At 31.9% G+C, this 18212-nt stretch overlaps 1 protein-coding gene across 1 annotated transcript; it reads right to left on the reverse strand.

The window, feature by feature from the left end:
* Positions 1-5302: 5302 nt before the first annotated feature.
* On the reverse strand, positions 5303-9145 carry LOC103494314 (protein SUPPRESSOR OF MAX2 1). Its single transcript, XM_008455443.3, has 3 exons — positions 7640-9145; positions 7150-7447; positions 5303-7072 (listed from the first exon to the last, which is right to left on the reverse strand). Exons 1-3 carry the CDS (start codon positions 8791-8793, stop codon positions 5438-5440), a joined length of 3087 nt encoding a protein of 1028 aa, XP_008453665.1. The 5' UTR covers positions 8794-9145; the 3' UTR covers positions 5303-5437.
* Between the last annotated feature and the right edge of the window lie 9067 nt (positions 9146-18212).

The following is an 18212-nucleotide window of genomic DNA, read 5'->3' on the forward strand; positions in this document are numbered from 1 at the left end:
GTATTCCCCCAACACAATTAGCTTATGGCCAGGAACCAAATATTTCTCATTTGCGAATTTTTGGTTGTGCAGTATATGTTCCACTTTTCCCACCACAACGTACTAAAATGAGACCTCAAAGAAGGTTAGGAATATATGTCGAATTTGAATTCCCATCAATTATTAGATATCTTGAACCCTTGACGGGAGATGTATTTACTGCACGATTCGCTGATTGTCATTTTAATGAGACAAATTTTCCAACATTAAAGGGAGGAATTAAGAGGTTGGAAAACGAAATTGCCTGGAATGTATCGTTATTGTCTCATTTAGATCCTCGTACAAAGCAATGTGAATTAGAAGTTCAAAAGATAATTCATTTACAAAGTGTAGCAAACTAAATGCCAGATGCATTTACAGATACTAAGAAAGTGACAAAGTCATATATTCCAGCTGCAAATGCTCCATCTAGAATTGAAATCCCAACTCAGCAAGTTGATACAATTAATGAATCAACGCTGCGCCAAAAGCGTGGTAGACTGATGGGTTCAAAGGATAAAAATCCTCGAAAAAGAAAAGTGACCAATAGTCGAAATGACTTAATTGACAATAGAAACATTCAAGAAAAAATCATGGACACGACTAGTGGTAAAAATGTAGAAGAGACTCAAGTATATGAAGATAACAATGAGATCTCGATAAATTATATCATGACAGGAAAAAGGTGGAATAGAATTAATGTAGTTGTGGACAACATTTTTGCATATAATGTTGCACATAATATCATTCATGAAAATGAGGATTATGAACCTAAATCTGTTGACGAATGTCGTAATAGAAAGGATTGGCCCAAGTGGAAAGAAGTCATTCCAAGCAGAACTAAACTCACTCACGAAACATGAAGTTTTTGGACCTGTAGTTTATACACCTAAAGGTGTAAAACCTGTGGGATTTAAATGGGTATTTGTGCGTAAACGAAATGAAAATAATGAGGTCACTAGATATAAAGCACGACTTGTTGCACAAGGATTGTCTCAAAGATCAGGCATTGATTATGAGGAAACATATTCTCCTGTGGTGGATGCTATTACATTAAGATATTTAATTAGTCTGGTTGTATGTGAAAATCTTGATATGCATCTTATGGATGTAGTTACAGCATACTTATATGGATCTTTGAAAAATGAAATCTATATGAAAATCCCTGAAGGATTTAAGATACCCGAATCATATAATTCAAACTCTAGAGAATTATGTTCAATCAAATTACAAAGATCATTATATGGATTGAAACAATCAGGACGAATGTGGTACAATCGCTTAAGTGAATATTTATTGAAAAAAGGTTATCAAAATAATCCAATTTATCCATGTGTTTTTATTAAGAAATCACAGTCAGGATTTGCGATTATAGCTGTATATGTTGATGATTTAAATATAATTGGAACTCCTGAAGAGCTTTCAAAGGCAATAAAATATCTCAAAAAGGAATTTGGAATGAAAGATCTTGGTAAGACAAAATTTTGCATTGGCTTACAAATCGAGCATTTAGCCGATGGAATTTTTATTCATCAATCAACATATACAAAAAAGATTTTAAAAAGATTCTACATGGACAAAGCACACCCATTAAACATTCCAATGGTGGTTCGATCACTAGATGTAAAAAAGGATATCTTTCGACTTCGAGAAGATAATGAAGAATTACTTGGTCCTGAAGTACCGTACCTTAGTGTAATAGGTGCACTAATATATCTTGCTAATAACACAAGACCAGATATAGCATTTTCAGTAAATTTGTTAGCAAGATATAGTTCTTCTCCAACAAAAAGACACTGGAATGGAGTTAAGCATGTACTTCGTCATCTGCGAGGGACAATTGATATGGGTTTGTTTTATTCAAATAAATCAAACTTTGATCTAGTTGGTTATGCGGATGCTGGATATTTATCTGGTCCACACAAAGCAAGATCTCAAACAGGTTATATGTTTACATGTGGAGGAACTGCTATATCTTGGCGATCTGTAAAGCAAACCATGACAGCCACTTCATCGAATCATGCAGAAATTCTTGCAATTCATGAAACTAGTAAAGAATGTGTATAGTTGAGGTCAATGACTCATCATATTCGAGAAACATGTGGTTTGTCTTTCAGTAAAAATTTACCAACAATATTATTTGAACATAATACCGCATGTATAGCACAAATCAAAGGAGGGTATATAAAAGGAGGTAGAACAAAGCATATCTCACCAAAACTCTTCTATACGCATGACCTTGAAGAAAATGGTGACATCAGTATTCAACAAATTTCTTCAAAAGACAACTTGGTGGACTTATTCACAAAAGCATTACCCACATCGACATTTGAAAAGCTAGTGCACAACATTGGAATGCGACGACTCAGAGAACTTAAGTGATGTATCTATAAGGGGGAGTAGAAATATTGTCCTTAAGGAATAGGAGTAATGCCTTTTTTCCTTTGACTATGATTTTTCTCATTGAATTTTCCTAGCAAGGTTTTTATGAGGTAGTTATTAATGTATAAAAATGATGTACTCTTTTTCCTTCACTAGAATTTTTTTTCCCATCGGGTTTTTTCCTAGTAAGGTTTTAACGATGCATTTATTTTTATATAATATGGATATCTAAGGGGGAGTATTGTAAATATAATGATATTATAAATGTAGATATCCATAACCTACATAGGTTACAATTTTCATATAACTCTCACATTCAATTCCATATTATAACATCCATCCCATTGAATTCCATAATGTAACTTATACATAAGATGTCCTATAAATAGAGGAGTGTGGTGCCTTTGTAAGACACACCACAATTGAGTTCAATTGTATTCTCTTCTCCCTCTCTTCTCTATTCTTCACTTTGTTTATTTCATTATCCTTTATTTCATAATAATATATCAATTTTACATGTTTTTCTTTTTATTTTCACTTAACGTATATTTTTCTAATGAACAACAAAATACGGTAAAAAAAATATGGATCTTTTAAAACAACCAAATATTTACCTTTCATATCAACTAAGGAACAAAAAGAAAATCATCATGAAATATAGATATTTTGTCAAATTTTTGTAAAATTATGAAACAAAACTTAAAACTAGTTTAAAAAATAAGCAAAATTAAGTTTTTAAAACCCTTAAAATTTATTAAAATACTCTCCTTGTTTCATAATTTTAAATTTTAATATTTTTTTTGTGACATTAATAACTAATATATACTCCAAGTCTATTATTAAGACACAAATACCACTAATATCTATATCGACACAAAATTATCATTATTATCTACCAAGTTCTATCATATTTATCGTTGATATAAGGATATTAATAATATTTTAGTAAGTTCTATCATCGATATCACTTATCCATCTATGTCATATCATCAATCCACCCAATTGCTATAATTGATACGACTAATATCGCACACAACTATCAATGATAATTCATAAGACACTCCCTTCCTAAGAGTGAATTTGAAATCAATTAAATTAAAATGAAATTGTCATTTTTACTTCAAGTTTAAATTATTTGTTATATTTGTAAATAACTTGACTGGTTTTTTCCATTTAACACTATTAAATGATAAATTTTGGACCAATCCACGTTATTTACCTCATTAGTGATGAAATTAAAATACTTTGGATTGTGTGTTATTTACCTCATTAGTGATGAAATTAAACTACTTTGGATTGAGTGAAAATTTGAAACGTGTCTCAAATTGAAATTAAGACATAAATAGACGAAAAGTGACGATCTTACGTGGTTTCATTTGGACCATTGGATCATTTTTAGCTAAAAATATTAAGATTTGAGTTAAAGTCAAATCAAGCCTAAGAATTGGCTTAGACCAAATGTCAATTAAGGCCAAGTCCAATTAGTTGAGCCCAAAGTTCGGGTCTATGGACCAACAAAACTTAAACTCACAAAACTATATAAGTAGGAGAGATATTATTCGAATTTTTTTCTTTTTTTGCACCCGATATAATCTTGAGAGAGTTCTTCTAACAACAAGAAGATATCTTGATTTCTGAGTTAGAGGCTCAACTTCAATAACATCAAAAACAACATGCCCTCTACTTTCTCAAATCAAGTGTAAACATTCAAGCGAGAGAGAACCATATGATTAAGTATTAGAGTATGAACCACATTTGTATCAAATTTATATCAACTTAAGTTTAATTTCACAAAACATGTTTCTCTCGAAAACTTTTTCTCAAGGTTGCGATATATTTATTTATATTTTAATATTGTTTAATATAGTCTCTCGTGATGCAGGTTAAAATTGACCAATAATAAGTTACTGTAACATATTATTTTTGTACCTCAAAAGAAATTAGATGAAAGAAGAGGCTAAGGTAAGAGAAGTAAAAAAAATAATAATAAAAGAAAACTTTTTAAAAATGTAAACTTAGAAATTTAGAATATTCTCCTCTTGTTTCTTTTTTTTCTTTTTTTTTTTTCTTTTTTTTCTTTTTTTTTTTTTTTTTTTTTTTTGTTAGAATTGTTTCTTTTTTAATACTGCAATAGATAGTTTTCTCATTTAAAAAGCTTTAATTTTAAATGTTATTAATAAATAATATGCATTAGATCGAATTAAAATTATAATTCCATATTTGCCAAACTCAAAAGTTGTAACTAAAATTTGCACTTAGGACAAATAATTTAGCTCCTTAAAAACTCCCTTAAACTATAAGTTAGGAAGATTTTAAAAACAAACATTAGGTATGAAAATTGAGGACAGGAATACAACATCTCTAAATGAAACAAACAACAATTCAATTAATATATCTAAAGGTTACATCGCTAATAGGTAACTCAAAACATGTGGATTCCAAAAGATTTAAATCTTGTTGACAAACCCCAAATTGCATAAAGCTTTTCAATGGATATGAATGAATGAATGAACACCAAACAAACACAAAGCGGCGGCTGGTTTTTGTCTCTTTCTTTTCCCTTTCATCCACACAAATAGCCGAAACTGCTAAGCAACTTCACCCTTCATTTATAATTTGTTTTTTGCCCTTTGAACTCGCCTTAGAGTCAGTGACATGACCACCTCATTTATCATCTTCTAACTAAAAAGTCCACTTTACAGAGTCCTTCAACCAAAAATGGACAAACAAGCTTATGTTCATTTTTGTCATTTCCATGTTTGTCCCATATCATTTGCTCGTGCAAATAAACAATCCCTCTTTTAATAAATCTCTTCAATCACCACCACCACCCTGCTCTGCTATTCATTATTGTGTTTGCTTCTTTCTTCAGGAATGTATATTTTTATTTATGTCATGAATATGGAGTTGAAGACAATTGAATTAAATAATTCTCAAGGAGAAATGAAATTACAACACATTGTTTTGTTTCTTCTGTCAAAGATTTTCTATCCATATATACAAGATTTTATGTTACCTTCACTCTATCCTTATAAATTTATAATCCATCTACTGCTGTCACTACTTTTATGTTACTAGGTAGCCAATCTCCTCGGTTTCGATTGCCTGATTCACGGTCTAGTTCGAGAGCAACGACTATAGGCTTGTCTCTTGTGCTGCCTGTTGTCTTTGGAAAGCAAGCTTTGAGATGGTTGAAGCTTGGAACTAGGGCTTTCTCTGCCCATTCTTCTAAACTAGTGTTGCTTAACCATACCCCAGCTAAGATTTTTTGAAGAGCCTGGTCTTGTAACTCGATTGAGACTCCCTCAACCCCAATAATGGTGAAGAATTTTTCGTTGATGAATGTTTTGATGTCTTGGGTTATATGATTGAAGTTGACTGGCTTGAAGACAATGGCATCGTCGACGATATCTTGAAGTTCGGTTAGTGCTGGTGAAGCTGTGGTTGATTCCATCTTGCTTAGGCCATATTCATCTTCATGATCGATTGTGAGGTCGCTTGAGTTGTGTGATCCGTCCGGAGTATCGTCCTCTGCATTGGCAGCCTCATTCAAATCAAAAAACAAACCAGGATTAGTATCTTTCCTGGTTTTTGTGAACCTTTCTTCATTGCAAAGCCAGTTGCCTCTACGTTTTAATTGCTTTTCGGATAGAGATAACCTCAATTGCCAACTTTCACTGGCTAACGTTGCGAGCTCCTTTTCACTGAAGGAATTGTGATCTGAGAAGTACTTTAGATCGTCCGGTAGCCAAACAGTTGTGAGGATGAAAATAATATTACCGAGGCTGATTTCTCGACCATAGGAATCAATGAGACGACCACTTTCAATTGCTCGTTTTAAACTCCCACGAAATAGAACATCTGCTTCATCAATGTTCTCAAGAACTATCACTGAAAATGGATTCTTCCTAACAGCCTCTGCAATTTGATCTAACGGGGTTCTACCGCGGAAATTATTGTCCAATCCTCTACCATTACGTTGTGAACCAAGACAAATTGTAACCAGGATGGACCCAGATACCAGCTCTGAAATAGCTGATGCCATCTTCCTCTTGCCAACTTTGTCAGGCCCCGCAAATAATAGCCAAATGTCTCCTTTCGACCCAGCACCTTGACGTTTCCTGTTGCCCAATTTGCGTTGAGTTATTGTGTTAGCCACAGTGGAAGCCGCATCTCGCTGCCACCAAACCTTTCCCATAAGAACTTTAAGGATCTTCTTGTATGAATCAACATCTGTTATACCTAGAAGTTTGGCACTCTGAATATCCACAGACTTCATCTCTGATCTGGAAGAGTTATGATTTTGGTCCAAAAATTCAATGGTGCAGTCTTTACGAGTTTGTTCGGGGATGTCACTAAACTTCTCTTGCCCAAGAATCAAGTCCGTTCGTATTGAGCTGCAGTCAGATGGCTGGTTGGGTTGTGGATTCATATTCAGCTGAAGAGTTCTCCCAAGGCTTTTATTCAATTCTAACCTAGGCTGACAAGGCTGGCACTTGAGCAAGTTTTGGTTGTATAAACCCATCGTTGAGATCCCTGTTGGCATATTTCCTGTCGAACTCAAAATTTTCGATTGATAGAAATTGGGATGAATCTGCAAGCATGTTGTATTCCATTTCTTTTGTAGCTCTTGAGTCCTCTGCTTTACCATCAATTCTTTGTCCTCCTTATTCTGCAAAAAAACACAAAACATAGCTTAGCTTCGTGATTTCACTTGAAACTTATCACCCGAGGAAACAAAAATGTTACCTGTTTGGAATCAACTGATTCAGCATTAGGAGAATGATCTTTAACTTTTTGCAGCCAATGTGGCAGGGGAGAACAATTACTGTCTGTTTTGACTCCTGAAGAAGATTTTTCAGACTCCTCATTTATGAGTTTTTGTAACTCTTGTTCATACTTCTGCATACACTGTGAGCAACAAGTTATTCTCGAACCACAATTTAAAGACTCAGATTCATTTCTCAGCTGGCTAATGGGAGTAGGAAAAAACTTCAATGAAGACAAGCATTCAATTGGACTGCCAAGAATCTCCTTTGTTCCAAACCTAAATGAACAAAAGAAATCAATCATGAACGATTATGGCTAAACAATTGAACAAAATCATATAATGGTAAAATAATCACAAGATCTACAAGTCTAAGTCTAAATTTTCCAGCTTATACTCGATTTCTACAATGACTCAAAAGTTCTTAAGCTCAAGCAAATAAAAAGGATAAGAATCCAGAACCGAAAGTACCTTGGATATAAACCAGAGCGAGGGGCTTTAGCCACAACAGGAACAACATGTAAATCCCAATCACTTTCGATTGAAGGATGATAGATTTGGCATCTCAAGAAAGTTTCACAAGTAGCGGTTCCGATTAACCACAGCCGTCCGTTGAACCTTGTCAATAGCTTTCCAATCTTCTGAACGGCAGCACGGCCGGCCTCGGATATAGAACTCGCCGGCTGATCAAACAACCATTCTAGATTCCCAAGGTCAAGAATTATACTCCCAGAACTAGATTTGGCTAATTGGGACGCTACCAAATCTTCCAATTCATCAAGTTTTGTGGGTATTTGTACTCTATCTGATGCAAATTCCTTCTCTAAATGGATAATCTCAGCGTTCTCCAGCGACCCTTCACTCAGTTCTTTCTTGTTAATTCGTCTAAAAAATTCCTCTAACATTGCATCTGTTTCCGAATCCCCAACTACGATTGGATTTCTCTTGGTCGGTCTAAGCAAAATATCCACGATTCGTTTCACTTCCTCCTCTCTCGGTTTCCCCAATTGGTTAACGCTACCCTGATGCAAGCGTGGATTCAAATAAAGACTCCGATTAGGCGACGGCGAAGAGTGGGAAGAACCTAATCCAATCGGAGAGGAATTCACCACAGATGCCGACGAATTCAAAGACCGTTCAATAATACCCTTAACAGCAGGGCTCGAAAAGCTCGCTTCCCGCATAATCCTACTGACACTTGGATCATCGAGAATCGATATAACTAGCTGCTCGAACTCAACCTTCACCGCTAACAAAGGTTGTTGCTGCAATTCAGACGAGCCGCGGCGTTGATGAGCTTGAGCACGTTTAAGGGCGGCCATCAACGCATTGGAAATGGGTGGTTCTGAACCGGCGGAGACGTTTTGAGCCGTCGGTAACCGCTCGAGAGCAACGCTGAAACAGAGCTCAAGAGCTCTGCACTGAAGTGGGTGCGAAGAATTGGGATGGGACTTGATACAGGCTTGACGAAGAAACCCAGTTGGTGAAGCCAACAAAGTTGCAGCGACATGAACCGGCGTGGTCTGGCCATGGTTACGACGACCGGCCTCGGCAATTGCCTGGTTCAAAATAGTTGCCGCCTCAGACGTCAGAGTTTGAAGGATCGTACCAAGTCCAGCTCTCATTTCCAGAAATCGGGTCTAAACGAATTAAAAAAGCAAATCAATTTGGAAGTAGAAATCTGGTAAAATCCTTCTCCAATCCACCATTGAAAAAACAGAAGGTTGATAGGTCTCTGTTCGTATAGGTTTGTTTGAACTTTGAAGAAGTAAATTAAAAAGAAAAAAAATAGAGAAGAGGATTGGAAGGTGGTGAGAAGTAAGACAAATGCTCACTTTCAGAATAGAAATAAGGAAATGTGAATAAATAAAATTAGAGGCCTTTGTTACATACTTCTTATTGTATAATATAATATAATGTAGAAGAAGAAATAAGGAAATAAATATAGTTTGGAGTTTTGTTTGTTTTGATTTCCTAATTAAAAATCTGTTCCATTTCACTTTCAATTCCACATCTTATCTCTCACTTCTTGTCTGTCTGTTTGTACCAAATTTAACTTTTTATAATTAATTAAAAAGTAAAAAATTTTAATAAGTTAGAATTCCACCTCCCAAAAAGGTGACATTTAGATGATTAGATCCCTCCTCTCACATGAACCTCTTTTTCCTTTACTTTTCTCACCTTTCTTTGTCTTTTCACCTCCTTTTAAATGACAGATTTACCCTCCACGCCAAAAAGTATTCAATCATATTCTCTCACTCTTTTGTCCTATTACCTACTTTTGCTCTTCCATTTAATTTCTCTCAAATTACAATTTTTCTTTGGCTGAATTTCTCCAACAATATCATCTATCTTTATGTCTTTACTAAATTATCTAACTATTAAATACTAACCCACAAATTTTATTCTTTTTTCTTTTATAAAATATTTTATTTTTCAAAAAATTTATAATTCTTTTTCGTGTGATAGAAAGTTGAGTATAGGTACATATTGCACCTAATTCTTCCTCTCTTTTTTTTTAATGTGAATGATAAGAAAAATGCACAAAATAGCTTTCTCCTTAATATTTCAATTTTTTAAACTTTAAACATTTTCATTAATAAATAATAAATTGGGGCCCATTACTAATTTGCTATTAGTTTTCTAAAGAAAGAAATTATAATTTGTTAAAAAATTTCATGTAAAATGAGGAAATTTTAGATTTATAAAGTATATGAACAATATTTTAACATTTACATTATTACAAATGTTTCTTTTTTCTTTGAGATTTTTTTTTTTTTTTATTGATGAGTTTGTAGCATTTTTTCTTGCAAACATAACAAATTATATATATCGTTTTTAACAGTAAAAGAAGTTTGTCATGAATAATTTTCTTTATTACAATCGTTTTTCTAGTATTGCATTTGAGAGGACAAGATTTTTCTAGTAAAATAAGTGAAAATTAAGATTTGAACTTTGAGTTTCAAGGTTGATAAAGTATTCATATTACTCCTCTCCTAGTTATTATTGTTTTTCGCTAATTATTGTTATTACAGTGATAGCTTGCTAACTTCTAAAATAGAATATAATTGTTACTATCAATAATAGTTCACCAATGATAGGTGTGACACTCCAATACGCACATATATAAGTCTAATGAAAATAATACAAGTTTATCCATAACAACCATACAAATTTATTATTAAATTAGAACTATGAAAAATATAAATGTGCAACTTATATATATATATATATATATATATATATATATATATATATATATATATATATATATTAGACTTCAATTATCGATGATTTAATATTATTAAAGTTAATCATTCTAACGAACGTTATTTTTCATGATGGTTTAATTTATTGTTCTTTTTACACCGAAACCAAACTTTTAACTTTAAGTTTGTTTAAAGCAACCATCAATTAACGTGTCAGTTGTGTCATATTGATGTATATATCCTTAACCTAGAAATTAGAGATTTGAATCTCATTCTTACTTGATGTTATAACTATTGACATCTCCATCGTAGTCAAATTTATTATAGAAGGCATGCTTAATTTCTTTTTAAATAATGAAAATTTGAAGAAAGTAATCCATATTTAAAGATTGAAATTCATGTTGAATTAGATCAGAAATTTTATACCAACAGTTAGTTATTGTTTTTCTAAAGAAAATCTTGATCGTGATTGGTCAAAAAGAAATATTTTCAAAGGAAAGGGGGTATTTGAATATTCAAGTTTAGTCCGAGGGATAGATTCATCCAAAAATTTACTTTGCCCCTTCCTTATTTTTGGTCCAGCCTAATTTGTCATATGATTTCACTTTGGATAAGGATTCCTTCATATCTTCATTTATTAAGTTTTACTTTACAATGTATTTTATGTTCAAAATTGAAAAGTGGCAACAATAACAAAAAAAAAAAAACCTTATTATTAAATATATCCCATGCTAATATATAATGATTCAAGTTATTTCTCTTTTTATCATATATATATATATATATATATATATATATATATATATATATATATATATATATATATATATATATATATATATATATATATATATATATATATATATAAAGAGTCTTGAAGTCAAAATTATTAAAAGTAGAATGTAAAAGAAATGAATCAAAAGCATTTTTAAACATAGATGCTAAAAGCATTATTAAAAGTTAATATGAATCCAAATTTTAGAATTAATAGAAATCCATAGTTATTAAAATTTATAGCATGATTTCTTTGAGGAGGTAAAAGTTAAGGTCAACGTAATACAAATTGGATGTAAATTGAGTTAGACTTAATTATTTTCTTTTAACAACATGATTTAATAATTATTTAATATTCATCCTAGCAAGTATAATTAAAATTTAGGTATATAAACAACTTATTCTTAAAATATATTGCAGCCACTAAAGTTTCTTTGTGTTTTTTGGTTTACTGGCTTATCCACATATTTTTACAATAATTTTACATTGTCCTACCATATTCCTTAAATATAAATTTACTTTTAATTTATGTATATTTTCAAATATAATAAAATAAATTAAAATATTTATAATATATAGTAAAATTTTAGATTTTATCAATGATAAAAACTGATACACTTTTATCACTATCTATCAATATGACTGATAGAAGCATATTAGTGTCTATCCATGTCTATTATTGACAGAATCTGAAATTTTGTAAATAATTTGTCAAATGTGTTGTTTTTTTTAATTCTCCTTAAAAAATACTTACTTTTAATTTGACTTAAAAAAAACTATCATATCATAATCTAAATATATACTAGAGGTCATTTCTCTATCTAGTCAATGTTTCAATTTGATCGCATTTCCAACAAATTGATGGTCACATTTTTCTACAATATGTCACGATTACCAAAAAGTTTTACTATTGGTATAATCACCTTGATTCTAAATAATCAATCAATATTGACACTTAAAAGTCTCTTACTTTTGAGAGATCTTAGATGAAAAATGATCAATAAAAGAAGGTACATACAGAAGAACTAACCTACTAAACTCTACTAATCAAAGCATCATGAGTATTAAAATTAATTTAGAAAAAATAAGTGAAAGGCAGATTGAAATAAGAGGATTATTATTGAGAAATAATTAGCAAAAGTGTATACATACATACATATATATATATATATAATAAAGAAAATATATATTTGATGGGAAGTAGTTATAAAATTAAATAGGTCGGTGAGTAGTTGGTTGGCGTGGGTGGAGAAACAAAAACATTTGTACAAAATGGGAAAAACGAAAAGGAAGGGGCTGGGGCTGAGGCTGAGGGCCGTTTCATTAATTAGTTTTTGACAAATAAAACTGAGAGCATTATTTTGCATTACAAATTGCAAAGCCGACCAATAAAGAAGAAAGGAAAGAAAGAAGTCTATTTATCACGGATACGCTTCGGTTTTGGTTTTGGTTTTGGTTTTGGTTTGGTTTAAATTTGATGCCATACGGTTTCTCCCAGTTGGCGCCCCCTATGTCTATGCCCCACACCATTTGGCTGACTCCATCGCCACACAAAATCTCCACACCCATATTCTTCACTTTCACTTTCACCCAATCCCCACCCATTCCTTTCTTCCAAAATATCTAATCCTAAAAATGAAATCGACAAACTTTTTTTGTTTATGTCCAAAATTATGTTTTTGCTCTACAATTTTCAACAATGGACTTCTATTTTTTGTATTTTCAGAATTACATGTCCGTCTTCTTAGCTTTTCTTATTTGGTTATAATTGACATCGACTTCTCTGTTTTCTTTTTTGACCAAATTGTTGACTGATTGAACTTTTAAATTTATCATGTTCACCTATGTGTTTTAATGTTGTTGTGATATTTGAATCAATCAATAAAAATCGTAAGGAAAGAGAATGAGATCAATTAAGGAAGAAAAAGAAGAAAATAAATAAGGGAAAGAAGAAAAGAGAGAGAAGATGATAAAGCGAAGGAAATAAAAAGCACAGGAGTCCTTCTACGTCCTTCTCCGAACTTATATCTTATTCATTTTCCTTATGAGCTTCATGGAGCCTTTTTAATCTTAAACTACTTATATCTTATGAGATTTGATTATTTCTTTCGCACTTCTCTGACTCACTGCTCGAGCTACAGGAATGAGCTATAGAATTGCACATAACCTTTACACTGAAAGAGAAAGATTTCCAATTCAACACCAATTAGGGAAAGGAGATATATTGGCGAGACCGTACAACTTGTGATTTTGTAAGGACAAGTGTTCAATAAACCTACAAGATTGAAAATGATCAGTTTAGGTGGGAAAAGAGTCTAGATGCTTACGTTTACGCACGAGAGGAGGTCTTTTTCCTAATAGAGAATGTGCTAAGCATATGCTAAGATCGACTTATCATTCTTTCTCACTTGGCTATTTGCCTCTTTTTTTTTTTTTTTTTTTTGTGCTTCTAAAAGTACCATTTGCTCTGAATATGCTACTTTAGTTTTTAATGATAAAACTAGAAAGTCCAAAACCATTGAATTTCATCAAAAAGTGAGAGCTCATTAAAATAAAAAGAAGAAAGAAAATTGGGGGCTTCCCTCCGACCACTAGACCTTTCCCTTCTCGTCTGAGATTCATGCGCCTTTTTCTGCCTAGTAGAGCTTTTCTTTTGGTGGAGGAGTTCTAGTCTACAATTTATTGGGACTTTTTCCCTAAGCTTTCTCTTTCTGATCCAGGACTCTAGGCATTCTTCTTTTCTTCTTGATCATAATAGCTTTTAATCAAAGCGACTTCAGAAAAATAGAGATTAAAGGCTCTTCTCCTTACTTCTACTTTTGCTAATTAATAAGTCATGTACCGAGAACCCTTTACGGGCCTTTCGACCCCGATGCCTCAATGAAAACAAAAACTACAATTGAGCCTATTTTAGCTTCAACCAACTATTATATCTGAATTCTGCTTGCTTTCTGATGATTCCATTTCTTCTCATGTGAGAAAGGGGTTCAATCTTTGCAAGGAAGGTGAGACCTCTAATACATGAGGCTAACTTTTTCTTTTTACGTTGTAGTTTCACTTCTATTATTTATGTAATTTTATATTCATAATGAGTCAAATCCTAATGGATGAAATGAATAAAGAAGTAGTGACTTAACTGTGAACCTTGAGGGGCCAGCTATCCTTAAGCGTATTCACACCTCAACTCAAATACATTGAGAAAGGTGAAAGTGGATTCATCTATTTAAAGGATGTGTTAAATGAATGAACCCATTGAAAAACCCTAGGCTTTCTTGTTTTGGTCAGACACCGGAAGATCACTCACCCCGAAGCTAAGGCCCCACGTAGCGGTTAAGGGACAAAGGAAAGGTTTTGGGAGCAAGCTATCTCTCTTATATTCTAATGCCTACGTTGTTGCATCAATTCTTTCATAAGTTGTTTTGTTTCGTTAAAAGTTGCATCATTTCTTGATCCTAAAGGAGAAATAATTGGTTCAACTGGGAAGGTCAATTAAAGGGTAGAAACAAGGCGAGATATAATGAATGATTATTACAGAAAGAGGTTCTCGAACGCGAAGTCGTCCTCCCTTTCTGCTTAGTTGGCAGCGATTCTTCTTCCTTTAGAGGTATTATTCTCAAAAGTCTTTCATGGGGTTTTGTAGTAAGGTAATAGGGTTTGGTCTCACTATGGCGGTTCGAATCCTTTCGCCCCTGATAATTAAGTAAGAGGTCGTAACACAACCATGCAAAAGTTACTCTTGTATTATTTATATTCCCTTATAGAAGCTTTTCGCTCTAACATAATGGAAAAAAGATGGTCCCATCAAATGCACCATCACACTTCTTGATTAATAAGTGTGGCAGCAACATTTGTTGTCGCAGAAGTTGTTTACCCCTATCCCAAGGTGCGTGAACAGTTTGTTGAAGCATCTAGTTGTGCTCGAAAGCTTGAACGACATTCTTCTGAGATCGAAAATTTCTCTATAAGTAGAGCCTTTTCTGTCGTTGTGGCAAAGCTTATATTCTGAGTTAATCCACTCAATAAGGTGATAACCTTAATAATTGGAGGAGAGATAGGGGCACACGCAGAGTCATCCATGGGTTAGACCTGAAGCCTTACCTGACCAATCATTATAGAAAAACAGAAGAAGAGGCAAACTTTGAGATCCCTAAAAAAAGTAGACAAGTCACCTTTTTCATAAGTCACGAAACATCTTGAGGCAGCAAGGGATGTTTTTGTGGATGAGAAATTTTGCTTAGTTGTGTTTGCCTTTCCCACTACGTGAGGGTCTCTGATATCTTTCTACCTTTCCCCTCTCCTCAAGAGTGAGAGAAAAGATGAAATACCTCTAATCCCGCTTTGTGGGTAGGTAGGGAAAGTTGATTCGCTTCCTCCTGATGTGACTCATACAAAATAGTCTTTTCTGACTATCTTACTTAATGATAAAGTCAAAGATTTCTCGTTAAGTAAGGTTATTTGTCTTACTCAAGAGATCTCTCTCATTCACATGTCGATCAAGAAAAGCCTATGCAACAACATTCTCAACTGAAAAAGCAAGAAGAAAGCAAAGCAAAGATTCCACGTAGATTCATTCGTTTGATCGAAGGCAAACGGGGTAAAGATGAATATAATTAGTTTATTTTGATTTTTAATTTCAAATGTCACACGTATGTTTGGATTAAAATATTTAAAATATTACTCTTCTTATTGTAGCAAAAATTAGCATGCATTGATCTATTGAACCTATCATTGGAAAAAAAAATGATAGATGTATTAGAATTACATTTCGAAATTTTAGGAACCAAATAAGTATACAACCAAAGTTTTATGAATTGACGTGAGCTTATCGATGTGGGTTTTGCTTTACTTCGATAGAAAGATTTTGACTTTCGTACTTTCGTGAATCTCTAACAAGATCCTTTTAATGATTCACATTGAAAACTCAAAATCAAAAACCAAAAATTAAAAATCTTAAATCCCCTAGTATGGTGTTGTAAATTTAACACATATTCATTTTTTATCTTAAAAAAGTAAACAATTATCAATATTAAATATTAGTTAGTCTAAAGTTAGTTAAGTTTATAGCTAAGTTAAGTCATTACATTATGAGAATATCACTCTAATACTATTAAGAGATCAGCCTCTTTAATATTTACACCATAGCATATTCAATTCGAATAAAGATATGCATTTACGGTATAATTAAAAAAGAGTAGTTTGTTGGAATTTTTTCTTTTACGAGGTCTTACTATTCAAAAGAAATATAATTGTTAATAGTACTAAAAAAATACGAAGAAGAAAAAAAAGAGTTGTTAGGTTTGATTTTAAAAAGAAAAAGGTGAGGAGGTTGAAATAGTTAGCATATTTGATGATGATCAGGTCCCCTTTTTGTAACGCACGCTCTCCCCTCCCTTGGATTGTCTTTTTTCCCCCTCATCATACCTTTTGCCATCTTTCTTTATTCATATTTCATTAATCTTTTCTTTTCTTTCTTTCTTCTCTCTCTCTCTCTCTTTTTTTTTTTTTTTTTTTTTCATTTTTGCCGTTGTTTTGTGGGACCGCCTTACTTTTCAATTATTAAAATGACAATTATTCATTTTTTTTAATTTGTACTATTATATCTTTTCTTTTTCTTTTTCTTTTTTTTTTTGAAAAAATGGTTATTATTTGTAATAATTAGAAAGAAGAATCTATTTTCACATAAGAAAATAACAAAAAAAAAAGTTTTTTTTTTCAATTATTATTTTAAACAATCATGTTAACTTTGCCTTTTGAATTCCTCTGCATAAACATATTTTTAATTTATCAATAAATCCTTGAATTTAGAAAATGTTCTAAAATTTACTTTTTTTTTAGACTAAGATAAAAAAAAATTATCTTCCCTTTTCCCTTTTCTTATTCTCACGCTTTAATACAAAATTTATAAAAATATTAGAAAAATTGTTATGTACAAGAAAATATGAACTATTTAAAACATGAGAAACAGTTACGGTGGATAGTATAAAAAAAAAATTAAACTTTTTACGAAATATAACAAAAAAATTAATTGGACTATAGAGATTTCGATGAATTTTGCTCTATTTTGTAAATAGTTTTAATATTTTGCTACTTTTGAAAATGTCTCTTACAAAATATAGCAAAAAATACTTAAATAAGATATAGAAAGTCGGATGAATTTTACTATATTTTGTAAATGTTATAATATTTTGTTATTTTTAAAAATGTTTTAAAATCTTATCTAAATTTAGTTTTTAAAAATAAAAATAATATGAATCCTGCTTAAATTTTCTCCCATAATACAATAAAACAATTGATAAATTAGTATTTTTAATTTCTTAATTATCATTTCAAAGTGAATATAAAACTTTTTTTAAATGAAAATATTTCCCTTTTTAAGAATGTAATTACATAATATCCACTAGGACTACTTTATAATCCTTCTAGAATAGAAAACGTAATGAAAAGAAGGATGAAAAGACACAGTCTACCCCATTTTGGCTTCTTCTATCTCCACTTTTACCTAATAACATTCATATTTACAATCCATAGCTTTTCTAAAGGTGTTACTTGTTAGGTTGATAGCTAAAGGATTGCTTTCCAAGATTTATGATGAAATATAATGACATAAATAGACGACACAACAATTCAAAAGAAAAAAAAAAAGAAAAAAAAACCCCCAAACTAAACCTTAACTTTAACTTTCGGTAAATAATTACTACATGAATGGACAATATAGTAAATTTGCCATTATGAAGGTCAAACTTCAAGATGACACACATGGGAATAAAAAGCACTTGCAAAAAAAGTTATGAGAGAAAATATAGAAGAAGCATCCTCTCTAAAAAGTTTTGGTGGCTTCTTGCATCCAAAGCATGCATGTGGACTTTTCTCTCCAATCCCCACCATTAACTTTTCTACATAGTTTTAGAATAAAGCTAAGTTGTGTTGCTTTTGAGATGACCAAAAGAAAAGGCACCAAAAAGGTTCCTTTTACAAATCCCACATCTTTCCATTGTTTAATTTGATGATTCCATTATTATATTAATTAATTTTATAAATAAATAATACACTTCTAATTTTAT

This window comes from Cucumis melo, chromosome 2 (assembly GCF_025177605.1).
Source record: "Cucumis melo cultivar AY chromosome 2, USDA_Cmelo_AY_1.0, whole genome shotgun sequence".
NCBI classification, from domain to species: domain Eukaryota; kingdom Viridiplantae; phylum Streptophyta; class Magnoliopsida; order Cucurbitales; family Cucurbitaceae; genus Cucumis; species Cucumis melo.